This window comes from Myotis brandtii, unplaced genomic scaffold (genome assembly GCF_000412655.1).
Source record: "Myotis brandtii unplaced genomic scaffold, ASM41265v1 scaffold29, whole genome shotgun sequence".
NCBI lineage: Eukaryota > Metazoa > Chordata > Mammalia > Chiroptera > Vespertilionidae > Myotis > Myotis brandtii.
The window spans coordinates 1,274,587-1,300,400 of NW_005361075.1; the positions used below are offsets into that span (position 1 = coordinate 1,274,587).

At 48.4% G+C, this 25,814-nt stretch overlaps 1 protein-coding gene across 1 annotated transcript; it reads right to left on the reverse strand.

The window, feature by feature from the left end:
• Nucleotides 1–649: 649 nt before the first annotated feature.
• ESPL1 (extra spindle pole bodies like 1, separase) lies at nt 650–20,819 on the reverse strand. The gene is made up of 31 exons (XM_005869187.2): nt 20,767–20,819; nt 20,287–20,379; nt 19,072–20,130; nt 18,745–18,849; nt 18,461–18,581; nt 16,027–16,163; nt 14,642–14,835; nt 14,098–14,337; nt 13,770–13,914; nt 13,530–13,668; nt 13,185–13,324; nt 12,072–12,206; nt 10,928–11,047; nt 10,266–10,437; nt 9,549–9,677; nt 9,267–9,423; nt 8,670–8,779; nt 6,810–7,795; nt 6,027–6,363; nt 5,683–5,844; nt 5,092–5,305; nt 4,803–4,990; nt 3,916–4,043; nt 3,658–3,780; nt 3,010–3,165; nt 2,729–2,899; nt 2,507–2,611; nt 2,246–2,361; nt 1,561–1,644; nt 1,237–1,401; nt 650–1,015 (listed from the first exon to the last, which is right to left on the reverse strand). Exons 2-31 carry the CDS (start codon nt 20,365–20,367, stop codon nt 814–816), a joined length of 6,321 nt encoding a protein of 2,106 aa, XP_005869249.1. The 5' UTR covers nt 20,368–20,379; nt 20,767–20,819; the 3' UTR covers nt 650–813.
• Nucleotides 20,820–25,814: the final 4,995 nt, after the last annotated feature.

Genomic DNA, 25,814 nt, shown 5'->3' on the forward strand with positions numbered 1-25,814 from the left:
TGGAAATCCAACATAACTGTGACCTCCTGGCTCACAGGTTGGTGCTCAACCACTAAGCTACACTGGCCTGGCCAGCATGTTTTGTTGTTTTTTTCCAGCATAAGTTTATTAATCAATATATAAGTTATATCATGTGTTAGATGTGAGGGATACATGAACGTGTAAGATATGTGTTTCTGAGGAAATTAGCAATCTAATTGGGGAGAGAAAACTATATATAAGCAGCAGAACCCTACAGAACCTGCTACCAAAGTACACTGACAAGTGTAACAGCTATATGTGGGGAGAAAACATCAGCCTTTAACCTTCACTTAGGAGGGGGCAGGGGAAGTGAGACATTAAAGCTGGTGTCACTCCCAGGATACCTTAATGCAAAGACAGGACAGATGTGATGGTATCTGGTCAAGATTCTCAATGGGTCTATCTCTACCCGTAACAACTCTGTCCCCACTTAGGGCACCTTGATGCCCCTCTCTTTTAGCTTTTTCTGCTGAGGCCAAGCCAGGCCCCGTTTTGTCCTATGGTTTTGCCTTTCTTCCCAATGCTCTCAGATGCACTCCTGCAAGCTGTTCTATTTATAGTACCACATAGTGGGAGGGGGCAATAGTCTTGTCCTCAAATGTTTTCAAATGAACTACACAAAACTGGGTTTAAGTCATAAATCTTTATTATATTAAGGTTAAGTTAAAAGGAAATGTTTTATATAAAATATTGGGGAAATCACTTAAAAATATTTATCCTGAGGGTTCACTCTAAGTATGGGAGGTAGAACAGTCACATGGCTTCCATCAGTGATAGGACCGCTCCAAGGGCTCACCGCAGGGAGACAGGCAAGCCATAGGCTACAGGTGCAGCCCCAATAAGATACTTGAGTCGGGGAGCCTGGCGGGCCTGGTTGACATAGTAGAGAAGAGGGGCTCCTGGGCCTCCTCCAAGCCAGCCCTGCAGCAGCACCTCCGTGTAGCGGTCAATGTCACGGTCAGTCACATCCCAGAGGTTACCCAGAAACAGGGGACTGGAAAAAAAAGAAGAAAAACAAAGGACTCTAAAACAGAACACATAGGAAAATACAATTAATAGTGGTGGTGGGTGAGTAGAGAGATTGAGCTAATGAGGAAGTCCCTTGGAACTAGGATGGGAGGAAAGTGGGGCACAGAGGAGGAAGGATTTAAACTTCAGACCTAGGAAAAAACCTGGGGTGGGGACCTAGGATGGGCCTTGCCCCTCAAGACTCACCAGCCGGCCATGATATACTTGAGCACGATGCCAGCCCCCTCCAGGTTTCCATGCACAGCCAGGGCTGCACTGCTGCAGCCAAATAGCAGTGCCACTGCCCGACAGTTCAGCCTCAGGACAGCCTGCCCATCCAGGAAGCGGGCACCAGCCCCGTGCCCGGCATAGCTAAAGCAGAAGGTGAGATGAGTTTGACGTAGCTATACTAGGCCTCTGCTATGTCTCCAGAGGTGCCCTGAGTCAACCAGGGGCTTTAAAACCCCAAAGCAAACCAAAGCAATACCCTCTCTGCAACTGCTTCCCCACCTCCCCACCCTAAGCACTCACATATATAAGTCACGCTCCATCAGGGCCTCTTGCACCTGTAACGGGCTCGGCACCTCCCCAACCACTCCTTTCCAGCCAGATTCACTGCAGGGAAAAGGTAGGAGTAAGAATAAGGGTCATGCCCTAGCCCATTTGGTTCAGTGGATAGAGTGTCGGCCTGCGAACTGAAGGGTCCTGGGTTCGATTCCGGTCAAGGGCACATGCCAGGTTGCGGGCTCGATCCCCAGTGTGGGGCATGCAGGAGGCAGCCGATCAATGATTCTCTCTCATCATTGATGTTTCTATCTCTCTACCTCTCTCTTCCTCTCTGAAATCAGTAAATCCTAGCCCTTTTGGTTCAGTGGATAGAGCGTCGGCCTGCGGACTGAAGGGTCCTGGGTTCGATTCCGGTCAAGGGCACATGCCAGGTTGCGGGCTCGATCCCCAGTGTGGGGCATGCAGGAGGCAGCCGATCAATGATTCTCTCTCATCATTGATGTTTCTATCTCTCTACCTCTCTCTTCCTCTCTGAAATCAGTAAAAATATATTAAAAAAAATAAAAGGAATAAGAGTCATGTGGCAAATTGGCAGAGGGATACTAATGAGAAAGTGGCTGCAACATCTGATTCTTGAGAAAAGGACATGTTGTCCCTATGCGTTGTTGCTACCCCTCCCCACTCTGTTTCTTATTCTTATCCTCCTGACCTGCTAAAATTGGCTCGAAATTGCTCCTCTGTGCTTGACAGGTTGTTGTGAGGGTTCAGAACGTAGAAGGCACTGCGAGGATCCACCCCTTGGCTCAGCACTGGCGAGGCCCCAGACTGATGAGGAGACACTGGTGATTAGGATCCTGGTCTGGCTCCAACAAACTCCAAGCCCCATTCCATGACTGATCCATTCCCAAGACCCTCTCCTATCTTCCCAATAGCCACCAATCAGCCCCAGTCTGCACTGCCCGAATCCTACCTCTTTGATGATGGCGTAGCTGAGTAGGAAACGGAAGGAGGGCAGCCGCGTGACAGGCAGTGCCCGGAGGCTGGGCATGCTCTCCCATGGCAGCTTCTGCAGGTCCTGGGCAAAAAGCACTCAGAGGTTACGGTCCCTAGCCGGGTATACACAGGAGTCAGAAGAGGGTGAGTTGGTGCCCACTGCCCACCAGGCACTGCCTCTCTGGCCTTAGCTCCTTACCTTGTCCAGCACTAAGACAAGGTGCCTACTGCTTGGTATTGTCTGCCCCTGAAGATGTCCTATTGCCTCACTCAGGAGTTCTTGGGCTCGCTCTGGCTGGGCGGGGCACAGCCCATAGGCCAGGGCCTGAATGTCTTGAGGGGTGAGGGTATTGGCACCACTGAGCATGATCTGTAGGGGAACAGTGGTCAGTGAGTGCCATAGCTTCCATTTCTACTCACAGTGGCAGGTGGGAAGGAATTAAATCTAGCTTCTTTCCCTTCGCTGATTTCTCAACTCACTTTCAGCAGAGTGGGATCAGGATATTTCCAGCCACATTCCTGCAGCAACTCTTGTAGGCGGGAGGCCTCCTGGGCGGGGCCCGGGTCCTCACTGAGTGGCAGCAACAGCCCCCTCCAGCAGCCCAGCACATCCTTTTCTAGGGAAGTGATGAGAACCTGAGTGCAGAAGAACAGGACCTTCAGTCAGAGATGAAGCAAAGTTTCTTTCCCCACAGGCACCGACATTCTGGAGATGAGGAAGTGGGCTTTCCAATGTGTGTATTTGTCTTACATAACTGCCAATGAAAAGGCAAGAAGCTAGAAACATTTTTCACTTGGTGAGACTCTGGGGAGTATAAATAAGAATCTGTTACATATCACTATAGACAGGTGGGCAATCAAAGCTAAAGCTGGGAAGCTGAGACATGGGCGTCAGTCCTTCTTCCTGTGTGTGTATACCTTTAAGTGCTCCATTGCCATAACCCCTCAGGTTTGGGGCTCTTGTTTAAAGTCCTTCCCACGTAACGTAATTTTTTATTTAGGCCTACAATTCCAGAAAGGATTCGAGGTACCTTAGCACTGACAGGGCACCCCTGAGAAAGAAGACATTGGCACCCCCAGGTCATTCGTAGGACAGGCCTGACCCCACCCCACCTTGGGGGCACACACCTCCATCCTATGGTCCAGCTCTAGCCGCCCTGTCCACCATTCTCGCTTGTCAGTACAGCTGCTGTTCTCTTTCTGTTCCTTCTGGATGGCATCAAATTCTTTCAGGGCCGAGCTCAGAGGAAGCTTTGGGAGATGGGGTTGTGAGATTTCTGCTTGTCCACGTGATCACCATCTCTCTATCTCCCAGCCACAGAATGTGAGCAGTCTGACCAGAAGCCTACCCCAGCCCAACTTTGCTCCCTGGCCCAGGAAACGTACCTTGTTCTGGGCAGTTGGGATCTGCACAGTGACTGGGGGATTGTCTTTTTCCAGCCGGGTCAGCAGGAGGGTGTTGCCCACCGTTCCAGGCTGGAGGGAGGCCAGGGCCAACACACACACAGTCACCTCTGACACAGAATATACCCAGAATCATTTCAGCTGTTACAAGGAATTCCCTTCAATGTCTTCTGCACTCAATCCCTATCTGGCACTCAAGACAACTCTAAGAAGTCTCCCCTGGTCACTGGAGTTCAAGATGCTCTCCCTAAGAGTTCCCTGGGAGCAGAGACCATGTCTTATACTTCTTTGTGTCCCTTACAGAAATGAACAAAGGGCCCTGCACAGCAGGAGGCACTCAAATAATCTGTTAACGTGTTTCATGCTAGCATAGGGAGCCCGTGGACATCTGGACTTACCCCTGAATAAAGACATTGAATTTGTTGGTAAGTCAAAGTTGAGGTTAAAAAAAAAAAAAAAAAAAGACGTCCAGCCCAGCTAGTGTTGCTCAGTAGTTGAGTGTAAACCTATGAATCAAGAGGTCTAGGTTTGATTCCCAGTCAGGGCACATGCCCAAGTTGCAGGCTCAGTCCCTAGTAGGGGGCGTGCAAGAGGCAACCGGTCAATGATTCTCTCTCATCACTGATGTTACTCTGTCTCTCTCTCCCCTCCCTGCTCTCTGAAATCAATAAAAATATATTATTAAAAAAAAGACTTCCAGATTTAGGGTATGTCTGTTTGGTGAGAATAACAAAATGACTAATCAATGAAAAGGTATGACATGTCCTTCCATAAGGATCATAAATCTACGTGAGCTAACTAATGCCTTAAATACCTTCACCCAGCCTTTCAGTAAGAAGATGAATAAAAGGACAGGAGAGCCACCATACCACTGGGGATCAGCGCCAGGCACTCCTGGAAACTCTCCTTCTCAGCCTGGGGGAAATGGCCAGATCCCGATGTTCTGAAGGAAAAGAGGTGCCGGAGGCGGGCCAGAGGGATACCTCCAGGCCTCTCCTGGAGGCTCAGCCCCTGCAGCTGGTCTGCTATTTCCAGTGGCTGGTGCTTCTGGGCTTTGCTGCAAGCAACACAAGTAGGGGTGAGTTCTCCCTCCTTCAAAGTCGGGACCCTCCCCCCCAGTCTGCCCCAGCACAAGTCTTCGGGACGGTGGACACTCACTTGAGCTGCCTGTGGAGGTGGGTGAGCAGCTGGTGGCGACAGGTGATAGAGACAGACTCGGTGACAAGGTAGGCAGTGGCATAGGGATCCTGGTGGCCCAGGCACAAGGCCAGGAAGCGGCAGAGGTGAGCGTAGAGCCCACTAGGAGGGCAGTGACTGACCCCACGGAAAGCAACGCTCAGTGAGTCACAGATGGAATCCACGGCAGAGACACCTAGACGAAGGTCGACACTTGCTATAGATGAGCCCCCTGCTTCCTAGCTGACAGGCACTTGCCAAGGAGTCCCTATGTCAGCTCCCCCTTGGAAAGTAGCAGCTACCATTTACAAAGGGCAATGTGCCAAGTAGGGTCCTATGTAACTCACATGCATGAACTTGCCCCATCCTCCCCAAAACCACTTGACAGTTAAGTCAAAAGCTCAGAGAGGTTGAGTGGCTGGCACACAGGTAGCAGAAGCGCTGGAACTCAAACCCAGGTTCAGAGGCTACCAGATCCAGGTGGGATCCAAAGCCAGAACCAAGGACAGACTGGAAAAGCATTGGGATCAAGAGACCTAAAGGCTCAGCCCTCTGCAAGTGACCGGACCTCACCAATGGCTATAGGGGCTGCGGGACGTTGGCGCCAAGAACCAAGATCCTTGTCTGTCTTCTTGCTTGGGCATAGGACGGGCAGCTCCTCTTTGCTGGAATCCCGTCTCAACAGTTCACATTCTCCTATGGCTGTGTCCGGCCCTGGAGCTGGTGTCTTCCCATCTGGGGAGAACATGACATTTCTACAGAGCTCCCTGCTCCTGCCATCCCCTTTGTTTTCCCTTCTAGGGTCCAGTCCAAAGCCAACAAAAGACCGTCTTTTGACACTAGTTATTTCTGTGCTTTGGTCCCAGGCAGCCTCCCCAAAACATATGCATCTCTACCTCCCGCCTTTGCCTTCATACCTGCGGCCGAGTCTTCCCCATCAGAGCCCCGGAGGATCTCAAAGCTCATTTCCATCTGGTTGTTAGTCAGTTCCTCCTCAGGGATGGTCCGCATAATCTCAGGGCCCAGCTCCTCACCATATCCTGACGCCACCTTCTTGGCCCTCCGGGTCCTGCCGCTGCGGCCAGAGGGCCCGAGGGCACTACCTGGGTCAGCCACCATATCAGTCTTCACACTTGGGCCCTTCCTAGCCTGGCCCCAGCCTCGCCCCCGAGAAGCAGTGCCCCGTCTCTTGGGCTCCTCTGCAAGCCGTGCCTCTACTGGGTCTTCCAAGTCACTGTCATCACTGAAGTTCACCTGGGATGGGAGGGAAAGAGAGAAGGGCCAAGGGGCCTTCAGTGACAAGACATCATCTGACAGCAGATGGCGCTGTGGCGGCACCAACACGGAGGCCATTGGGGAAGATTTAAGAATTAACCTCCCACAAATACTGCCACATTCAGTCAGGGGCAGTAACTCCTGGACGCGGAGAGAGGGAGAGGAGGGGGCACTAGAAGATAAGGAGGAAGGGTGAAAGGGGAAAGGAATCCTCAAGTTAAGGAAAGTGCCTTCTGTTCAAAACAAAGGAAGACTTGGAACTAGTTCTTCCTGTGGAAGATGTAGGGGTCCTGCAGGTAACAGGGGAGCTCAAGGTGCCGCCAGGCCCTGGGAAGCTATTCCATAAGGGCCCCTGCTCCATAGAACTCTCCTCTGGGACCATCCCCACCCAACACCAACACCGCCTGGCCCCGATCCCACCTCACCTTCAGGCGCGTCTGGACTCTCTGTTGTACCTTGGGGGCCTTGGGAACCTCAGGTTTGCTCTTTGTAGGACATACTTCCTCAAACACGGTGAAAGGGACTCGAGGGCCAGCCTGCCTAGGCCGGCCAGGGGGCTTAGGTGTACATGGTGTTCCTCCACCTTCCCGACCTTTCCGAGAGGTCTTGTGGAGGGGCAGGGCTGCAGAGACCGCCTGTTGGCGCCCTCGTCTAGAATGTGTTTGCTTCTGAAGCTTAGCAGGCTCTGAGCCTGGGGGAGTCTTTATTGATGGTGGCTGCCAGCCCCAGGAGCTTGCAAAAAGTTGGGTAGTGCAGCAGTTAAGGCCAGCCAACTTCGTAAGGGCCTGCATCAGGAGCAGGCTGGCTCGCCAGGGCTCCAGGTGGGGTATCCGTGCTGCCACAAACTTCAGCCCTGACTCTAGGACCTTCCTCAGGCTGTTTGATGGCTGGCTCAGCCCCTCCTGTGCCAGCTGTGTGTATGCCTGAGCCAAGATCTCATCAAAGAGGCGCGAGTCGGGGTAGGGAGGTACTTTGTGATTCAGGGAAGCTTGCAGGGCTTGGCCGAGGCGCTCAGTGGCCGCAGGGCAACCCTTTAGCACCACCTGCAGGAGATTCAGACCCTGGGCCTGATGGCCCAAGGCCAGGCTCACCCCGGCCGTGACCAACACCCAGCGTAGACAGACTGCCGAGAGGACGGGGCTGGCACAGAGTGGGCAGTCACAGGTGGGCAAATGGGTCAGGAAGCCAGGGCTGGGTTGGGGCTTCGTTTTCAGGATTGGGGAGGAGTTAGTAGAAGGTGCAATGGGGCCAGGCTCCTTGGCCACCGTGGCCACCAGCTCCAGAACAGGGCCTCTGAGGAAGAGCTCCTCCTCTGGGAGCTCCAGAGGACAGGGGCCCGGGGCCCGCTGCTTCCCCCTCTGCAAGTGGACTTTCTTCACAGAGTCTGGGCGCTGGCCTGGTCCACAAAACTCTGAGGAGAGAGCAGAACAAGAATGATAAAACTAGGAGACATGATGCCAAGTGCTTCTCGAGCTACCCCAGGGTCCAACTCCCTCATATGTGTGTTAACTACTAACTAATTACTCACATATTACTGTACTAGCATATTAAATATTAGTATGGTTTATTCTTTTGTTTTAATAAAATCCCTAATGTTTTCTTTCCTTTCAACAATGGACCAACACAGCCGGCAAAGCCCCCATTATTTGCAGCTCAGAAGACTGCGTGGATCAGTAAAGCAGGCCAGCACCAGGAGGCCCAAGCCTTAATCCTGGCTTCTGCCCCTGACTAGCCCCGTGATTCTGGCCTAAAACATTGAATTTCTCAACTTTCTCATTTTACAAATGAAAAAAACAAAATCCATGGTCCCAATTGACTTTTCAATTGCAAGTGAGGGTATTGTGTGGGTCAAATGAATTACTAGAGATAAAAGGGGTTAAGAAAAAAAAACATCATAAATACAATATTTTATTATTAGCTTAAGCCTCTTGAGGACACTATATTTGTATTGTCTAATACAATAGTCACTAAATACATGTGGTACTGAACATGTGAAATGTGGTAAGTGACTGAGGAACTGAATTCTAAATTTTATTTAAATTCCATTTAACTATAAATGGCCCAAATGTATTAGATGATACTGAAAACTAGAACCAAATAGGGTTAGTCCTGGACAGGTTATCCGAAGGAGGGGCACCAATGGTCTGATTGAAGTAAAGGGAGTTTTGCCCTGGGACCAGAAGTCTCTGATTTAGAAGGAAACCAAACCCTGACATAGAAAGATTTGTTAAATAGTGTATGTGTCCCTCTTACCACAGCCCATGGGCATGGGCATGGCTGCTCACCTGTGCAAGACTCAAGCAAGAACAGAACCTGCCGCAGGTCCGACTGACAGAAGTCAATGTCATTGCGTGCCAGCTCCAGCTCTCCCTTCAGCACCAGGAACAGGGCACACCTTGTTGGGAGAGGAGATAATAACCAATTAGTGGAATCCTTTGCCTTCCTGGAGAGTCTTTCTGCTCCTTTCCTGGGCAGAGCCATCAGTCTTTTCCAGCCTCCGCTCCCTGGGGAAAACCTTCTACGCTGCCCTCAAACCAACTCCTCCTTGTGTGTGAGGGCAGGATTTCCCAAACTGCATTATTTAAAAAAAAAAAAAAGGATCCTGTGGACAAAGAGATTTAAGGAAAGACTGTACACTAGATCTCCCACTTGGAGATTTATAATGTGTATTAGCATATTGGAGGACATGAGAAGTCCTATAGGAAATAAAAAAAGTCAAACCTTGATTTACTCAGCATTTCCACTTATTTAGCCACGGGAGGGGCTCCACCAACCCCTCCACACATAACATGTTATTAATCTGTGGAATAGTTTGGGAACCCATAGTCAAGGCACAGGCACTCAGGTTCCAGAACTGGCATCCTCTTGGTCCCTGTACTCACTGGCGCGGTATCTGTAACTTCGTTGTAAGTTTCAGGGCCTCCAAGCAAAAGGCCTTGGCTTCGCTCACACTGCCCAGGCGGCCCAGGTGGGAAACCAGCTTCTCGGAGCAGCTCAGCACCTCTGTAAGCACCTGCCATTTTTGTACCAGATTTTCACCTGTAGTAGAGGAGAGAGACAAGACCATGATCAGTCATAGCCTGGATCCTCTGGAGACAAAACTGCCAGCCCCACCATCTCGCCTGTTTATTCTTACAGGACGTTGCTCTCCTCCTTGGACTCACCATAGTCCAGAAAAGGTGTCTCCACGGCTGCTTTTTGAGTCGAGAGTACACCACTGCCCATGAGCAAGAGGACGATGCTTCGGAGAAGCTTGTGGGAGTCGATGAGTGCTGTCTCAGGTGTCTGCCAGCCTGTGCAAGTGAGGGAGGAGGGGACAAGAAGGGAGATGATGTGGCCTGAACTTCACCACCTTCAACTGTGAAGACAGCAAATGCAAAGCATGCTGCTACTCTTTTCCATATGCACCTAAGGCAGGAAGAGCTAATCAATCACAGAATTCCCTGAGACTACATGGGGTCTCAGAAACACTGTTGGTATAGTATCCAGGCAGTCACTAGGCAATCAATTCAGCAGCGGTTCTCAACCTGTGGGTCGCGACCATCGGAAAACACATATAGCATATCAGATATTTACATTACGATTCATAACAGGAGCAAAATTACAGTTATGAGGTAGCCTCAAAAATAATTTTATGGTTGGGGGTCACCACAACATGAGGAACTGTATTAAAGGGTCGCGGCATTAGGAAGGATGAGAACCACTGGATTAGAGTCAGTAGGAGAACTGAAACTCATTTGCTGTCCCAGGCCTGTTCTGTGCAGCTTCTGGTTAGGCTCATCCACATAGCTGGACAGCAGAGGGGACAAGGGCTGAGAAGAGTTGACAGTGCACAAACCACACACATCAACCAAGGAGGGCCATTCACCCTATTCTTTCACCTTGGGCACAGAGTTGCTTCCACAGAGAGGCTGAGAGGCTGTCTGATGAGAGGCTAAGGTAGACTGCCACCAGCTGCAGGGCCTGGACACGCAGCAAGTACCAGGCCTTGGATGACTTTTGGAGGGCAGGATCCTGAAGCACAGCCAGCAACAGAGAGGCGCCCTCTGTCACCTGAAGGAGGAGGGGGGCCAGAGGAGAGCAGTGAGGTCAGATTGGCAATTCAGAGCGTGAGATGCCCCTGGAGATCATCGGGCCCAATCCCCTGCTGCTCAGAATGATAGAAGCTAAAAAAAACAACAACACTATAACGTGAGTGGGCATAAGACTTGGAAAAGTCACACAGCTAGTTTATGAGGAAATGCAGGTGTTTTTGGATCCCACTGGATTTCAGGCTAGGGCTCCAGTGTCATCCCAGTTCCTATTCAGGGAGACTTTCCTCCTTGCCCCGAGGAAACTGGAGAAAAAGGGAAAGGAAAGTATCTCTATTGGAGGAACACTGGTGAGCAATTCTTTGGAAGGCAAAGCTAGGAAACAGCATTGCTTCTCGGGGTCAGGAATATTCTTAGCTCCAGGGAATTCTCAGAAGCCAGACAAAGATCTAGAAAATCCTAAAAATCCTTCTAATACCCAGGACCTTCGGGTATACGAATGTGAGGAATACCTTGTGGTAAGCATAGTAAAGTTGACTTCTCAGTAGGTCACAGGTCAGGGAAAGGAGCAGGTACGTGTCAGTGGTACGATCCAGTAGCTTCAGACTTGATTCCGCCTCTTCCAGGTGTAACTAAGGGAGCAATCGGGGTTTGCAAGCATACTGGTGAGGAGAGGCAGCCCGAGCCTTCAAATTAAAGTGGATTAAAGCACTCGCAAGCAAATGTCAAACATGTCTAATTAAATATCATTTCAAATATTATAATCTACACAGGAGTTATTCACTCACTAAAATGTTCATTGAGTACCTTTTGGTTAACCGCTATGTTAGAAAGACAAATGAATAAGGAGTAAGTAGGACCTTCCAACCAATAGTTTGCAATGCAGTAGGCGCACAGGCAATCCAATATAATCGTGATATAATACCATTAGTGCTATGGGGACTCAGGGAAAGGGGTTGATTCTGCCCTTGAAGAACATGTGAAATGCTTTACGAAGAAGCAAAGAATTGAGCTAGGCCCTGAAAAGAAAGTACAGGTTTACTGAATGAAAATAAGTAGGTCGGGGGGAGAAGGTGTGTTTAGGGTGGAGAAACTAATACAACCAAAGACAGAGAGGCACATGCAAGGAATATAAAGTAACTGGGACAGATCGGCATAAGGTTCATGGTAGGGAGCGGCAAGAAAAAATGTGAACCAGAATACAGAAGGTGTCAATACAAAGTGAAGGGTCTGGACAGTATCCTTTAGGTAATGGAGAAGCCAAATTAAAATCCTTTAAGTAGGAAAGAGATTAAGATCAGATCTGTTCCTAAAAAGACCACGAGAGTAGCAAACGTGGAAAAGGAAGAAACTGGAGGCAAGGAGATGTGGTAACAGTCCTAAGTGAAGAAGGATCAACCAGGGCAACAGAAATTAATGACAAATATAGGACTGGCATCATATTCCTGATGCAGAATCTATTAGACTCAATGAACAATTGGTTTTGCAGTGAGAGGAACTAGATGCCTGCCTCCCAACCACTCCACACTTTATGAGCCTCCAGCTGAAATGGTGGTAGAAGGCAGCGAAGCTGTATCCTATCTTCTAAGAGAAAAGATGGGTTACTACAGCCATGTCTCCCCTGCAACCCCCAGGCTAGATAGGCTGGGCACTCACCTGGGCATAGCTGGGACAACCAAGTGTCAGCAGAAGTTGGGCGACATGGCAGGAGGAGCCAGCTGCCTTCCCGTGGTCCTCTAGTCTCTGGGAGACGATCCGTACGAGCAGGAGGACCTCCAGAGCCTGCAGGGGCTGGTTGGCCAATAGCAGCAAGTTTACCCAGTTCCTGCTCAAGCCTCTATTTCTACCCTCTGCTCCTGAGCCCTTTGGAACCTTGGTCTGACCTCTGGCTGGAATGTGGCTACCCAGACAGAGCAACCATCAGCCCTTCTCAGGGAGCCTGAGCAGAGAGCAGTGAGGGAGCCTGCAAACCTTCCTACCCCCTTCTGTTTGAAAGCCTAGACGCCAGTCATCATCAATAGCCAGGATTTACTGAGTACTTGCTCTGTGTCAAGCACTGTGCCAAGAGGTCTACATGCATCAACTCATTTTATCTTCATAGCAATTCTAATCCCAATTTAACAGATGAGGAAACTAAGAATCACATCGGTTAAGTTGTCTACATTCACATAATAGGTACGTGGTAGAGCCAAGACTCAAATCTACGGCTGAGGAAGATTCCCAGGTTCCCCGTGCTAGAAATAGAGCCTAAAGACCCACAATAACAAAGATCCTTTAAGTGCCATGTTCTTTTTCAGGGGTTCCTAATGTGAGCCCACACTTCTAATGTGGGATCCAAGGAAGAGCTTCAGGGAGTCTGTAAAACCTTCTGACAATGCATGTAAATATGTAGAACTGTGTCTACAGGCATGTATGTATTTTTCAGGCATTTATGGTCTCCAATTACTTAATAATTAATATAATAATTACGGTTTACATTTGAGTATTCTGTTTATGTGCAGCATCTCCCATGCATTATCTCACCAAATGCTAACCATGTTATGAGGTAGTTATTATTATTACCTTCATTTCAGAAATAACGAAACTTGGCCTTAGAAGGTTAAGTAATTTGCCTAAGGCCATGCACTAATGAATGATGGAGTGTGGATTTAAACTCAGAGAGGCCTGTGATAGAGCCCACACTGGGTTCCTTGGCTTCTCAGCAGGTACGTAGGCAAAGAAAGTGAAGGCACTGGGTTTCTGTTCTGGGTCAATGTCCTGCCCCATTACCTTTGCCACCAGCTGATAGAGGGCCGCTAGGATCTGCAGCGAGGCTGCTGTCTGCTGGAGACACCGCACAGTGGGGGCCTGCCCCTTTGTAAGCACCTCCTTCCACAGGGCCAGGGCTTGGTCCAGGCATTTGGACTGAGCTGTAAGTCAGAAGAAAGGGACCAGCCACTCTCTCAGCGTGGGCCATCTGGGGAGAATGCCACCTTCTCCGTAACACCCTCTGCTCTTTTTGCCCACTCACCTCCCAGCCTACAGGGCCAGTCTCCCCCACACCTGGGGTGTCCGGTTGGCTCTTAGGAAGCCACAGAGGAGACTATCCCAGCACACTATGACCATGGTCCTTACCAGCATCTGCAGCCAGGTTGAAGGCAATGTTACTGTATAGGAAACGATCTTCCTGGAGTTTATCTTCATAGTTCAGGTCATTGACTTCAAATTCCTCCAGGTTACTAGGAGCCTGGGCTCTCCGATCTCGCTCAATACCCTGGATGAGAGATCAGGGTTAAAAAAAATCAGGGTCAGTGCTAGCTTACGGGGACCCAGGGAGCACAATTCCTGTACCCAGTGCTGCTCAGCCCCACATACTTCCTGCATTTTGGCCTCCAGGGTACAGATGTAGAGCCACAGGAGGGCCTGTGCTTTATCATCCAGGAGCTGGTCTTCGGCCTGAGCCTCAGGCCTCACTGATTCCAGAAGCTGTAGGGCTTCCCGGATTGCATCCAGGGCAGAGCTGGAAGGAGAGGGTGCACCTAATTGGAGCCTTCTGCAGGACCGCTGGCCTCACCCTCCGAATGAGCTCCCATGGCCACAAACAGAAGGGGGTGCTCAGGGACATAGAGAGGGAAACAGGCTCCACAGAGTCAGAAGACCCAGGGCAAGAAACAAGAGTGGGCTCCCCACCTTTCCCCCTTACCAGTCAGTCTGCTGGGCAAAGTCATGGTAGCAGAGCACCTGAGCTAATTCCACCAGATGGATGGCCCGAGCCCAGGTCCCAGCTGGTGTCTCCTCGGGGCTCAGCTCCAGGAGGTCGCAGATGACATTGAACCGTTCCTGCCCTGTGTCAGCCCGCACCGCCTTGTAGGCCTGCAGCTCCTCCCTGAGCAGGAAGGACAGGGTCTCCGGGTCCCAGCCGCTCAGGCTATCTCGCAGAGTTCTGAAAGAGGGTGGGCTCAGCACCTGGGGAACCGTGAAGCATGGAGCCTCTACCCCAGGCCAAGGAGTCCCAGCTTTGGCTTACTGAGAGCTCAGTAAGTTTCCAGTCGTGAAAGCAAGAACACTACCTGCCACCACCGTTTCCCCAGAACCGAGCACAGTGCCTGGCACACAGTAGGCACTCAGTGAACAATAATGGAGGAATCAGTGCCCTTTTCAGACATAAGGATGAACATAACCATGAATACAAAAAGCCAGCCCTAGCCATGGGGCACACATGGTTGTCCTACCTCCTCCCAACTCACCTTAGCTGTAGCTCCTTGTCTCCAGCTCTGGCTGCATCCATCTTAACCCGGACCCAGAAGGTGACTGGCTCAGCCATGTGTTTGGGGCCACAGGGCCGTAGGGCTGCCAGCCACAAAGTCACCATCTTGCATCCATGGGCCTGTTTACCCAGTTTCTTCAAACTCTCTACATGTAGCCGGAAGCACCTGTGCAACTGACCAGAGAAAGGAAACAGACCAAATTGGAGAGGGGACCCAATGAATACGAACAGTGGGAGAGGACATGCAGCTACAGGTACATATATCACCTGGTGGGGGTGGGTGGGGTCCTCTGACCAACACCCCTGCCCTAAAGCAGGAGACACCTAAGAACTAAATACCCTGGGTGCTCTCAACTTGAGGCTTCAATCCAACCCACCCACATATTCAGTCTTCACCCTGAAAACCTCCTCTTCCTCCTATAATCCTCCCATAAATCAGCTGACTCCTCCTTCCCCCTCCCCCACCACCAATCATTTACCAGGTTAAGCCTTGACTTCTTTCACCGGTCAGTTCTTTCTATCCCTTGGGAAGCTCCTTCAGTTCAGACACCCACCCTCTCCGGCCTAGGCTACTAGGGCAGCCTGGGTACCCGGTATTGTCCTTGCACTTCGTTTATTCATCACAGTGATGCCAGAGAAATCCAAGACGCCAATCTGCTATCATGCCGCCACTTCAACCCATGTACCTCGTGATGAAACCCAAGGCCCTCTACGACCCACCTTGCCTGCCGATCCAGCCAACCCCTCATTTCATGGGTATTCTTGCTTTAAGACAGTGGGACTCCCTCTGGTTGTCCAAAGGACCACTTAGGAGAACACTTTAAATATCCAGATGTCTGAGCCCCAGCACCATAGACTCTGATGCAATTGGATGTAATTAGCTTAGGGCAGGCATTAGAATTTTGTTAAGTTTACTCAGGTGATTCTAATGTGCAGCGAGGCTGGGAACCACTGGCTTAGAACAAAAAGAGAGTAAAAAAAGAGAGTATAAAAAGAGAGTAAAAAAAAAAAATTGCCCTGGCCAGTGAGGTCGGCTGGAGCATTGTACCGTGCACCAGAAGTTCTCGGGTTCAATTCCCAGCCAGGGCACATACCTAGGTTACAAGCTCAATCCCTGGTGTATGGGAGGCAACCAATCTATGTATCTTTGTCACATCAATGTCTCCCTCCTCTCTCCCTTCATCCTCTCTTTTATAAATAAATAAGTAAAATTAATTAAATGACAGTACAGGTGAGGTCTGAGAAGTCATGGTGCCAATACGTAGCTCCTAACACCGTACTCCAAAGCAGGGTCATGGACAGGCCCTTTCATGCTACTCAAGCCCCTTTCTTCCCCCAACATAACCTCCCTCCCCATCCTCATACCTTCTCAGGAGGCACTTCAGGATAGGTACTTGGCTTCGCCAAGCCCAGGCACTGACAGAAGGGCTCGGAGATGGCACAGGCCTCGGCATAGAGCTTGTGACTATAGAAACTGTAGGCCAAGTTACTCGTGTAAGAGGCTGCAAGAGAGAAAGAACAGTTGGCACAGGAATGGTTCCCACTGCCCTCTCCGTTGGGACCACTCAGCAGCTTCCAGATCAGACAGAACACCTATTGCTAGGGAATGAGAAAGGAGTAGCACTCCCTTCCTGCTCCAAGTTAGCCCATGTCCTCCATACCAGCCAGGCCTTCTGCACTCGTTTTACAAAAGCAGAGTCCTCATTCCCAAACAGGGCTCGCCTCTCCTCACATTCCAATCCCTGTCTTCATCTCACTTCAAAGGTCAGCATTTTAGGAAAATACTCTGGCCTGCCCCTTTCCTCCCTCTTCTTCCCTCATTCTACTGAAGCCACAGAGCCTCCTTGCTATTCCTTGAACACACCAAACCCTCTCCTACTTTAAGGCCTTGGCACTGGCTATTTCCTCTGACAGGGATGTCCTTTCCCAGGTGTCTACGTGGCCAACTCCATCACATCCTCGGTTTTGCTCATGCATCCTCTCAATGAGGCTTACCTTGACCATCCTGTTTTAAATGGTAACTTGCCCCCCTCACCCACTTTGAAATCTTAATTCCCTTATCCTGCTCTACCTTTCCTTTCCCCCATACTTCTGATCACTTTCTAATATGTTGGCAATCCAATTATTGTATTGTTTATTATCTTTCTCCCCCAACCAGGATGTGGCTCCATGAGGGCAGGAATCTTTTGTTTACTGACAATATTCAAGTATTCAAAACAGTGCTTAGCACATAGTAGATACAGATGGCTGGAAGAAAAAGTCAGTCTTCAATACTCTGTGGGAAGAATTTTCATACTAATAATTTTTGACTCCTGCTGATATTTTCATCTCTATAATACGGTTCAACCACTGAAAACATGAATATAACAAGCTCTCCAAAACCTTCAATGACTGAACTCAATAGGTGTATATGATTTAGACTAAAGGGCCATGCCTTTTGTAAACTGAGGGGGAAATTTATTATAAAATACAAAAATAGGCAAAACTAATTTATGCTGGTTGGACAGAGGTTGCTGTTGGGGGTTAGTGAACAGAAGGGGGCACATGGAGTCTAAATGATGCTATTACTTGAACTAGATGTTGGTTACAAAGTACAGTATGTTCACTTTGTAAAAAAAATCCATCAAGCTGTACATTTATGATTTTAGTACTTTTCTGTAAGTGTATTTTAATTAAAAGGGGGGAGAGAAGTATATATGTTAGCTAATAAAAACATAGTATATCTCCAGAAGGATATATAAGAAATTGATCATATTATTGCCTCTGCAGAGGCAGACTTGGGTAACTAGAATTAGGAGTGGGAGAGCTTTTCACTGTATGCTCTTTTGTGCAAATTGAATTTTGAACCAGGTGAATGTTTCATCTGGTTTTAAAAAATTAAATTGTAAATGTTCTTTATATAGAAAGGTCATAAAATCGCACATCAAGTACAAATGTTTTCATGGAACAAATACCAAACCAGATTTCAAAACCAATGAGAAAAAAGTAGTATCTGCTATTACAAGTTAGTTTCATCACTTCTTTTCTGCTGTTAAATATAGAGTAACTGATACTTATACACATCTTTTTCACTCCCTCCTTGAACCATAAGGAGCCCCCACAGTGGTCAGAACCATCCAGCAAGTGCTATTTGCCTGCCTAATGAGTGATGACCCTCCCAAGAACCTTGTAGCTGGGCCCCAGGGCACTATTACAAAGTACAGTATGTTCACTTTGTAAAAAAAAATCCATCAAGCTGTACATTTATGATTTTAGTACTTTTCTGTAAGTGTATTTTAATTAAAAGGGGGGAGAGAAGTATATATGTTAGCTAATAAAAACATAGTATATCTCCAGAAGGATATATAAGAAATTGATCATATTATTGCCTCTGCAGAGGCAGACTTGGGTAACTAGAATTAGGAGTGGGAGAGCTTTTCACTGTATGCTCTTTTGTGCAAATTGAATTTTGAACCAGGTGAATGTTTCATCTGGTTTTAAAAAATTAAATTGTAAATGTTCTTTATATAGAAAGGTCATAAAATCGCACATCAAGTACAAATGTTTTCATGGAACAAATACCAAACCAGATTTCAAAACCAATGAGAAAAAAGTAGTATCTGCTATTACAAGTTAGTTTCATCACTTCTTTTCTGCTGTTAAATATAGAGTAACTGATACTTATACACATCTTTTTCACTCCCTCCTTGAACCATAAGGAGCCCCCACAGTGGTCAGAACCATCCAGCAAGTGCTATTTGCCTGCCTAATGAGTGATGACCCTCCCAAGAACCTTGTAGCTGGGCCCCAGGGCACTAACCAGTCATTCCCAGGTAGTCAGTCAGCTCTTGGCCTGATAGGCCCTCTAAGGCCTCCAGCATCCAGCAAACAGTAGATTTACAACTTTCCACCAGCTGGGCAAGGTCAGCCAAGTCAGCTACCTGAAGGGACAAGAAGGGCTGAGGGTGAGAGGAGACATAATAGGTACGTGACACCCATCCCACCCCATACCTAAAGCCATAGCCACCCCAAAGCTCTACTGAGGGCAGCTGAACAACCTCAGATCCTAGGACATGTCCAGGCTTTTTGATTCCCAGACGGTACCTGGCAGCCTTGGGCAAAGTCATAAACCACCACAGTATAGAGGTGAAGTCCCTGAAATTGCAGCTGAACCAAAGACTGCTGCTGCTTGGAGGAGTCCCCACAGACCTGAGGAAGGAAGGGGAAGGTTAGTTTGAGGAACAGAGATAAAGTGTGAGCTCCAAGGGAAAGACTGACCTAGAGTTCTAGAGAATTGACACAACCCAGAGAGCAGGAAGGACATCAGGAGGGACCACTGCCCTCTCGGGATAGACTAGGCTGCATAGTCCAAGGAGGGAGCCAGGGCTTAGAGCCACATTCCCACCCTATCTCCAGGACCTTATAACTCACACCATCCTGAAGCTGTCGAATGAGGGAGCAGTACCCGCCAAGAAGAGCAAAGAGGCTCAGAATAGCATCAGGTCCATAGCGCCTCTTGCTACCCCGCTCCAGGCCTGAGAGGAAGAACTGGCAGCTGTCATACAATGCCCGCAGTGGGGGTGACGGTGCCTCCATGCTGCTGTTCAGGATAGCTGATGCCTTGATCAGGAGCTTGGCCACTGCCTGGGGTTCTCCCTCCTGGACCTGCAGCATCTTTACCCCCAGCTGGCATATCCGGAGGCTGGGAGCCAGGCTGGTGTTCCTTAGGTAATCTTGGGCCTTCTTCACAGCCCTAGTGGCCTTGGCATGGAGGTGGCTCCAACAGAGGCGACGGCAGTGTTCCAGGGTGAGCTCCAAGAGACAGAGGGCCCTCTGGGGAGACAGAGGACCAGGGGAGTCCCCTTCCTCACCCACCAAGAGTCTAATCACATGCCTAGAGAGCAGGTCATCTAGGAAGTCAGCATCTGCTTCACTCAAACCATGCCCACTGGCATCAAATAGCTGATGGGCAGCTACCACTCGACAGGCTGTTGGAGAAGCAAAGTGGGGGACCTCACAAGGGATACTTTCATCCTCTAACAATACTAGAAAGCTCAAGGCCTTCAGTCGAGCTGAGTATGCAGCTCGTGGCTCCGCCAGGGCCTCTGCCCCTTTCCAAAGCAGAGAAAAGCTGCCCCGAACCACAGCCTCATAGTCTTGGGGAGCAGCTTGTCGAGAACACTGCAGCAAACAGGCATGGAGGGGTTGAGCTAATCGGAGTGTGGCCTCTGGGATTCCCTGTGCAGCAACATTCCGCAGAAAGATGAAAAGAATTCGTTCCAGGTAGAGGGGTGGGCACTGGGGGTTGGACACCAAGTAGCCATTGCAAGCCAGCTCTGCCAGCTCCAGCAGGCTTTCCAGGTGCCTGCGGCAAGCCAGCTTGGCAGTCAGCTGCTGGTTGCAAGCCCTCAGAATGGCATCACAAGTATGTCTTCTCTCCGCATCAAATTTGCAGCTGGGAAAATTGGCTGGAGGTTTGGACAGGAACTCCTAGGAGGAGAGGAAGATGTGAATGGGACAAAGGGAAAGAGATAAGGAAAGGAACTATAAATGGAGTTGCTACTAATCTGTCTCTTCCAATAAGGCAGAAACAAAACAGCTCAGCTTGGAAAGCCAGGTGTATGTAGAGCCAGACAGCACCCACACCTTCAAGTCAGGCAGCAACTCTTCAGCTTCCTTCGAGCTGCTTAGCAGAGTCCCAAAGTTGACTCCTTTAAAGCTCCTCATGGCGCTGGAGGGCTAGGGGAAAGGAGACGGATTAGAGAGGGCGGAGAAGATTCGTAATGGAGTTAAATGAAGGGCAGGAGCAAAGAATCTCATTAGAAATCTTAAAGAAAAAAAGCCGAGGCCAGGACGCCGGGCTCCCGTTATAAACCGAAACTTCCGCTTTTCCTTCTAGGCGGCCGATCCCTGGACTCACTCTACCCGTCCCACCACCCCAATGCCCCACAGAGCCCTTCAACACCTACCAGGGCGTCCCGAGACCTCCGACCCTCCCTGGCAGAGCCGCCCCCGCCTCTCCCTCAAGTCAGTGTTGGGAACGCCATTCACCTTGGTGCGTACACAAGTTCACGAGTTCCTCCTTGCTGCCCCAGAGGTGCCCACCTTTGCAGGTCTAAGACTTACCCGCCAGGCTGAGTACTCCGCTAAGGACCCAAAATGTAACCTTCGTTTCCGCGCCAGCCCCTCCTTTCAAATATCCCCAGCGACCAATCAACGAAAGCTGCGTAACGCCGGCGGGCCGCGCGGAGCACTGGGAGTTGTAGTTTATCTGTCGCGCTGCATCGTCACGGGATGCTAGCCTACCCGGTCCTGCTGATCCGGGCGTTAAGACCTCTTGGGGGCGCGAGTTTCTCCACATTTTCCAGTCGAAACCGAGTTCCTCGGCTACCGGTGGGTTAGTCGCTATCGGCAAGGCCAGCCGTCTGCCTCTTTCTTACCTTTATATTCAGAGTTCAGAGAGAGTTTAAATTTCAAGAGAAGAGAAATAGGATAAACAACAAAAATAACTTACTTGGAAACTCAAGTGGTTTGGGTTATTAGAAAAAAGGGCATAGCCTTTCATGGACTTATTTTTTCTTTTTTAAAATCATATATATTTTTACACCACACTGCCTCCCGCAGGTGTCTGCCAGACCGACTTCTGGCCTGGACGCCACGACAGCTGACTTCTGGCCTGGACGCCACCACGATGAGAGAAAGAGGACAGAAGACCCGTCCCGGCTTAGGGTGGCCGTGTTCCTCGGGCAGCTCCAGCCGCGGGTTCTCGGGCATTTTCCCGGGCACAGCCGTGCCCTCTGGCCCACGGCGCGGAGAAAGAGAGACTAAATTTTTTTTTTCCAGAGAGGAAGAGAGGGATAGAAACATCAAGGATGAGATGGCTGCCTCCTGCACGCCCCCTATTGGGGATTGATCTCACAACCAGGACATGTGCCCTTGACCAGAATTGAACCTGGGAACCTTCACTCAGTAGGCAGACACTCTATCCACTGAGCGAAACCGGCTAGGGCTGGAATTCTTTCTTTTAAATATATTTTTTATTGATTTCAGAGAGGAAGGGAGTGAGAGACAGAAACATCAAATGATGAGAGTGAATCATTGATTGGCTGCCTCCTGCACGCCCCACACTGGGGATGGAGCCCACAACCCAAAAGCATGTGCCCTTGACCGGAATTGAACCCGGGACCCTTCAGTCTGCAGGCCGAGGCTGTATCCACCAAGCCAAACTGGGCTAGAGTTCTTTAAAAATATAGTTTGTGGGAGTACTAACATGAGTACCATGGCGACTTCCAGCACTCTCTCTACCTACCAGCCTTGCTCCTTCCATCAGTTGGATTGTATGTGGAAGACAGAGGATCTAGCTCTCCTTAATGAGGATCTAGCTCTCCTTGAGTATAAGGTGGTGGAATGGGGGTTGTGAGTGTCGGGAAGAACTAGGAAAACTCATTCACCAGGATATTTCTTAGTTTTTAATGACATGTTTGGTAAATACTAACTACTTCTCCAAACATACAGATTCAATTGGCTCTGCTTTTCTTTCCTTCCTCCACCAAAGAATTCAATTCAAAACTCTAGTCTTTGGCAGTTAGATTTTTCCTGATGAATTCTATCGAATAAACCATTCTCTATCATCATTTTTCTTCATCACCATCAACTTCTTTTAGGAGCTGAAAATCTAGTAGGGAAGACTATTTAAACAAACAAACAAGAACTACAACTTCTCCAAGGATTCTCAACATTGGGATGGTAAAATTAATGCAGGTGCTGTGTGTACATGACACACATATCTCTTTTATGGTTAGGGACCCAGCAGAGAGTTCATAAATGATCAATGAAATATCAATTTTCTCAGTACTCAGTTCCTCTTGCCTATACCTTAGCAATAAATGTTTATTTACATGTTGCATAGCAAGTGTTCTAGGACTTTTTAAAATGTACTATATTTTATTCTAAATGCCTCAAGGGCAGAGAAATTATCCTTTTTTATTACTCTTTTCTACTTATAAGAAGTAGGAAATTCTGTAAGTATCAAGAGATCAATAAATGCTGACCAATTTGAACTTGAGTCACATAATTCAATTCCTCACTTGAATCACAAGTTTATAAAGAGATAGCACAGGATTGTGGAAAGAGCTTTGAACTTGAGCCCGGACAGAGGAGCTGGGTTTTAGTCCCAGCTCAATTTATTACTAATCTGTGAAGTGGGATAGTAACATCAAGCCTCATTACCTTCCAAGGGTTTTGCTAGTCTGAAGTAGAATAGCCTTGAAATGCTTTTCAAAAGCCCTAACAATGTTTTGCAGCCGTTAAAAAACGTCTTATATGTACTGACATATAAAGATACCAGAGATATATGAATGATTGTTATAGTCTTTGTTTTAAAAAGAAAAATAAGATATACTTTATGTAAAAAGAACAATCAAACAAAAAAGAAACAAGTTATGGAATAGCATGAGTGATATAATTCCATTTTTATTAAAAAAAATCTCTAACATTAAACCAGAACATTTAACAATGGTATGAATAGAGGGATTAATGGAGCAGAGCCTGTCATTTTTAATATTTTATATTTCTGTATATATTTGTAATATATTTATGTCAATATATGTATTTTAATATACCATTATATATATGGTATATAGATTTACATTCACATATTCATATTTACAGATTTACATTCACATATTCATATTGTGTTTTTTCTGTATTTGCATTAGATTATTTTACAATGAGCCCATATAAATGTATTGCAAAAAATAAACACCTTAAAGCAAATGTGAAATAATTTTTATAACATTAGATCTGATCCCAAGCATAACAAACTTGTTTTATAATTCTGTTCTGTAGTTCTATGGGGAAGTAGTAGCAAAAAATAATAAAAGGGACAGGGAGAACCACAGGATTGGGGGTCAAAGGCAGCAACTCTTCAGCTTCCTTCGAGCTGCTTAGCAGAGTCCCAAAGTTGACTCCTTTAAAGCTCCTCATGGCGCTGGAGGGCTAGGGGAAAGGAGACGGATTAGAGAGGGCGGAGAAGATTCGTAATGGAGTTAAATGAAGGGCAGGAGCAAAGAATCTCATTAGAAATCTTAAAGAAAAAAAGCCGAGGCCAGGACGCCGGGCTCCCGTTATAAACCGAAACTTCCGCTTTTCCTTCTAGGCGGCCGATCCCTGGACTCACTCTACCCGTCCCACCACCCCAATGCCCCACAGAGCCCTTCAACACCTACCAGGGCGTCCCGAGACCTCCGACCCTCCCTGGCAGAGCCGCCCCCGCCTCTCCCTCAAGTCAGTGTTGGGAACGCCATTCACCTTGGTGCGTACACAAGTTCACGAGTTCCTCCTTGCTGCCCCAGAGGTGCCCACCTTTGCAGGTCTAAGACTTACCCGCCAGGCTGAGTACTCCGCTAAGGACCCAAAATGTAACCTTCGTTTCCGCGCCAGCCCCTCCTTTCAAATATCCCCAGCGACCAATCAACGAAAGCTGCGTAACGCCGGCGGGCCGCGCGGAGCACTGGGAGTTGTAGTTTATCTGTCGCGCTGCATCGTCACGGGATGCTAGCCTACCCGGTCCTGCTGATCCGGGCGTTAAGACCTCTTGGGGGCGCGAGTTTCTCCACATTTTCCAGTCGAAACCGAGTTCCTCGGCTACCGGTGGGTTAGTCGCTATCGGCAAGGCCAGCCGTCTGCCTCTTTCTTACCTTTATATTCAGAGTTCAGAGAGAGTTTAAATTTCAAGAGAAGAGAAATAGGATAAACAACAAAAATAACTTACTTGGAAACTCAAGTGGTTTGGGTTATTAGAAAAAAGGGCATAGCCTTTCATGGACTTATTTTTTCTTTTTTAAAATCATATATATTTTTACACCACACTGCCTCCCGCAGGTGTCTGCCAGACCGACTTCTGGCCTGGACGCCACGACAGCTGACTTCTGGCCTGGACGCCACCACGATGAGAGAAAGAGGACAGAAGACCCGTCCCGGCTTAGGGTGGCCGTGTTCCTCGGGCAGCTTCAGCCGCGGGTTCTCGGGCATTTTCCCGGGCACAGCCGTGCCCTCTGGCCCACGGCGCGGAGAAAGAGAGACTAAATTTTTTTTTTCCAGAGAGGAAGAGAGGGATAGAAACATCAAGGATGAGATGGCTGCCTCCTGCACGCCCCCTATTGGGGATTGATCTCACAACCAGGACATGTGCCCTTGACCAGAATTGAACCTGGGAACCTTCACTCAGTAGGCAGACACTCTATCCACTGAGCGAAACCGGCTAGGGCTGGAATTCTTTCTTTTAAATATATTTTTTATTGATTTCAGAGAGGAAGGGAGTGAGAGACAGAAACATCAAATGATGAGAGTGAATCATTGATTGGCTGCCTCCTGCACGCCCCACACTGGGGATGGAGCCCACAACCCAAAAGCATGTGCCCTTGACCGGAATTGAACCCGGGACCCTTCAGTCTGCAGGCCGAGGCTGTATCCACCAAGCCAAACTGGGCTAGAGTTCTTTAAAAATATAGTTTGTGGGAGTACTAACATGAGTACCATGGCGACTTCCAGCACTCTCTCTACCTACCAGCCTTGCTCCTTCCATCAGTTGGATTGTATGTGGAAGACAGAGGATCTAGCTCTCCTTAATGAGGATCTAGCTCTCCTTGAGTATAAGGTGGTGGAATGGGGGTTGTGAGTGTCGGGAAGAACTAGGAAAACTCATTCACCAGGATATTTCTTAGTTTTTAATGACATGTTTGGTAAATACTAACTACTTCTCCAAACATACAGATTCAATTGGCTCTGCTTTTCTTTCCTTCCTCCACCAAAGAATTCAATTCAAAACTCTAGTCTTTGGCAGTTAGATTTTTCCTGATGAATTCTATCGAATAAACCATTCTCTATCATCATTTTTCTTCATCACCATCAACTTCTTTTAGGAGCTGAAAATCTAGTAGGGAAGACTATTTAAACAAACAAACAAGAACTACAACTTCTCCAAGGATTCTCAACATTGGGATGGTAAAATTAATGCAGGTGCTGTGTGTACATGACACACATATCTCTTTTATGGTTAGGGACCCAGCAGAGAGTTCATAAATGATCAATGAAATATCAATTTTCTCAGTACTCAGTTCCTCTTGCCTATACCTTAGCAATAAATGTTTATTTACATGTTGCATAGCAAGTGT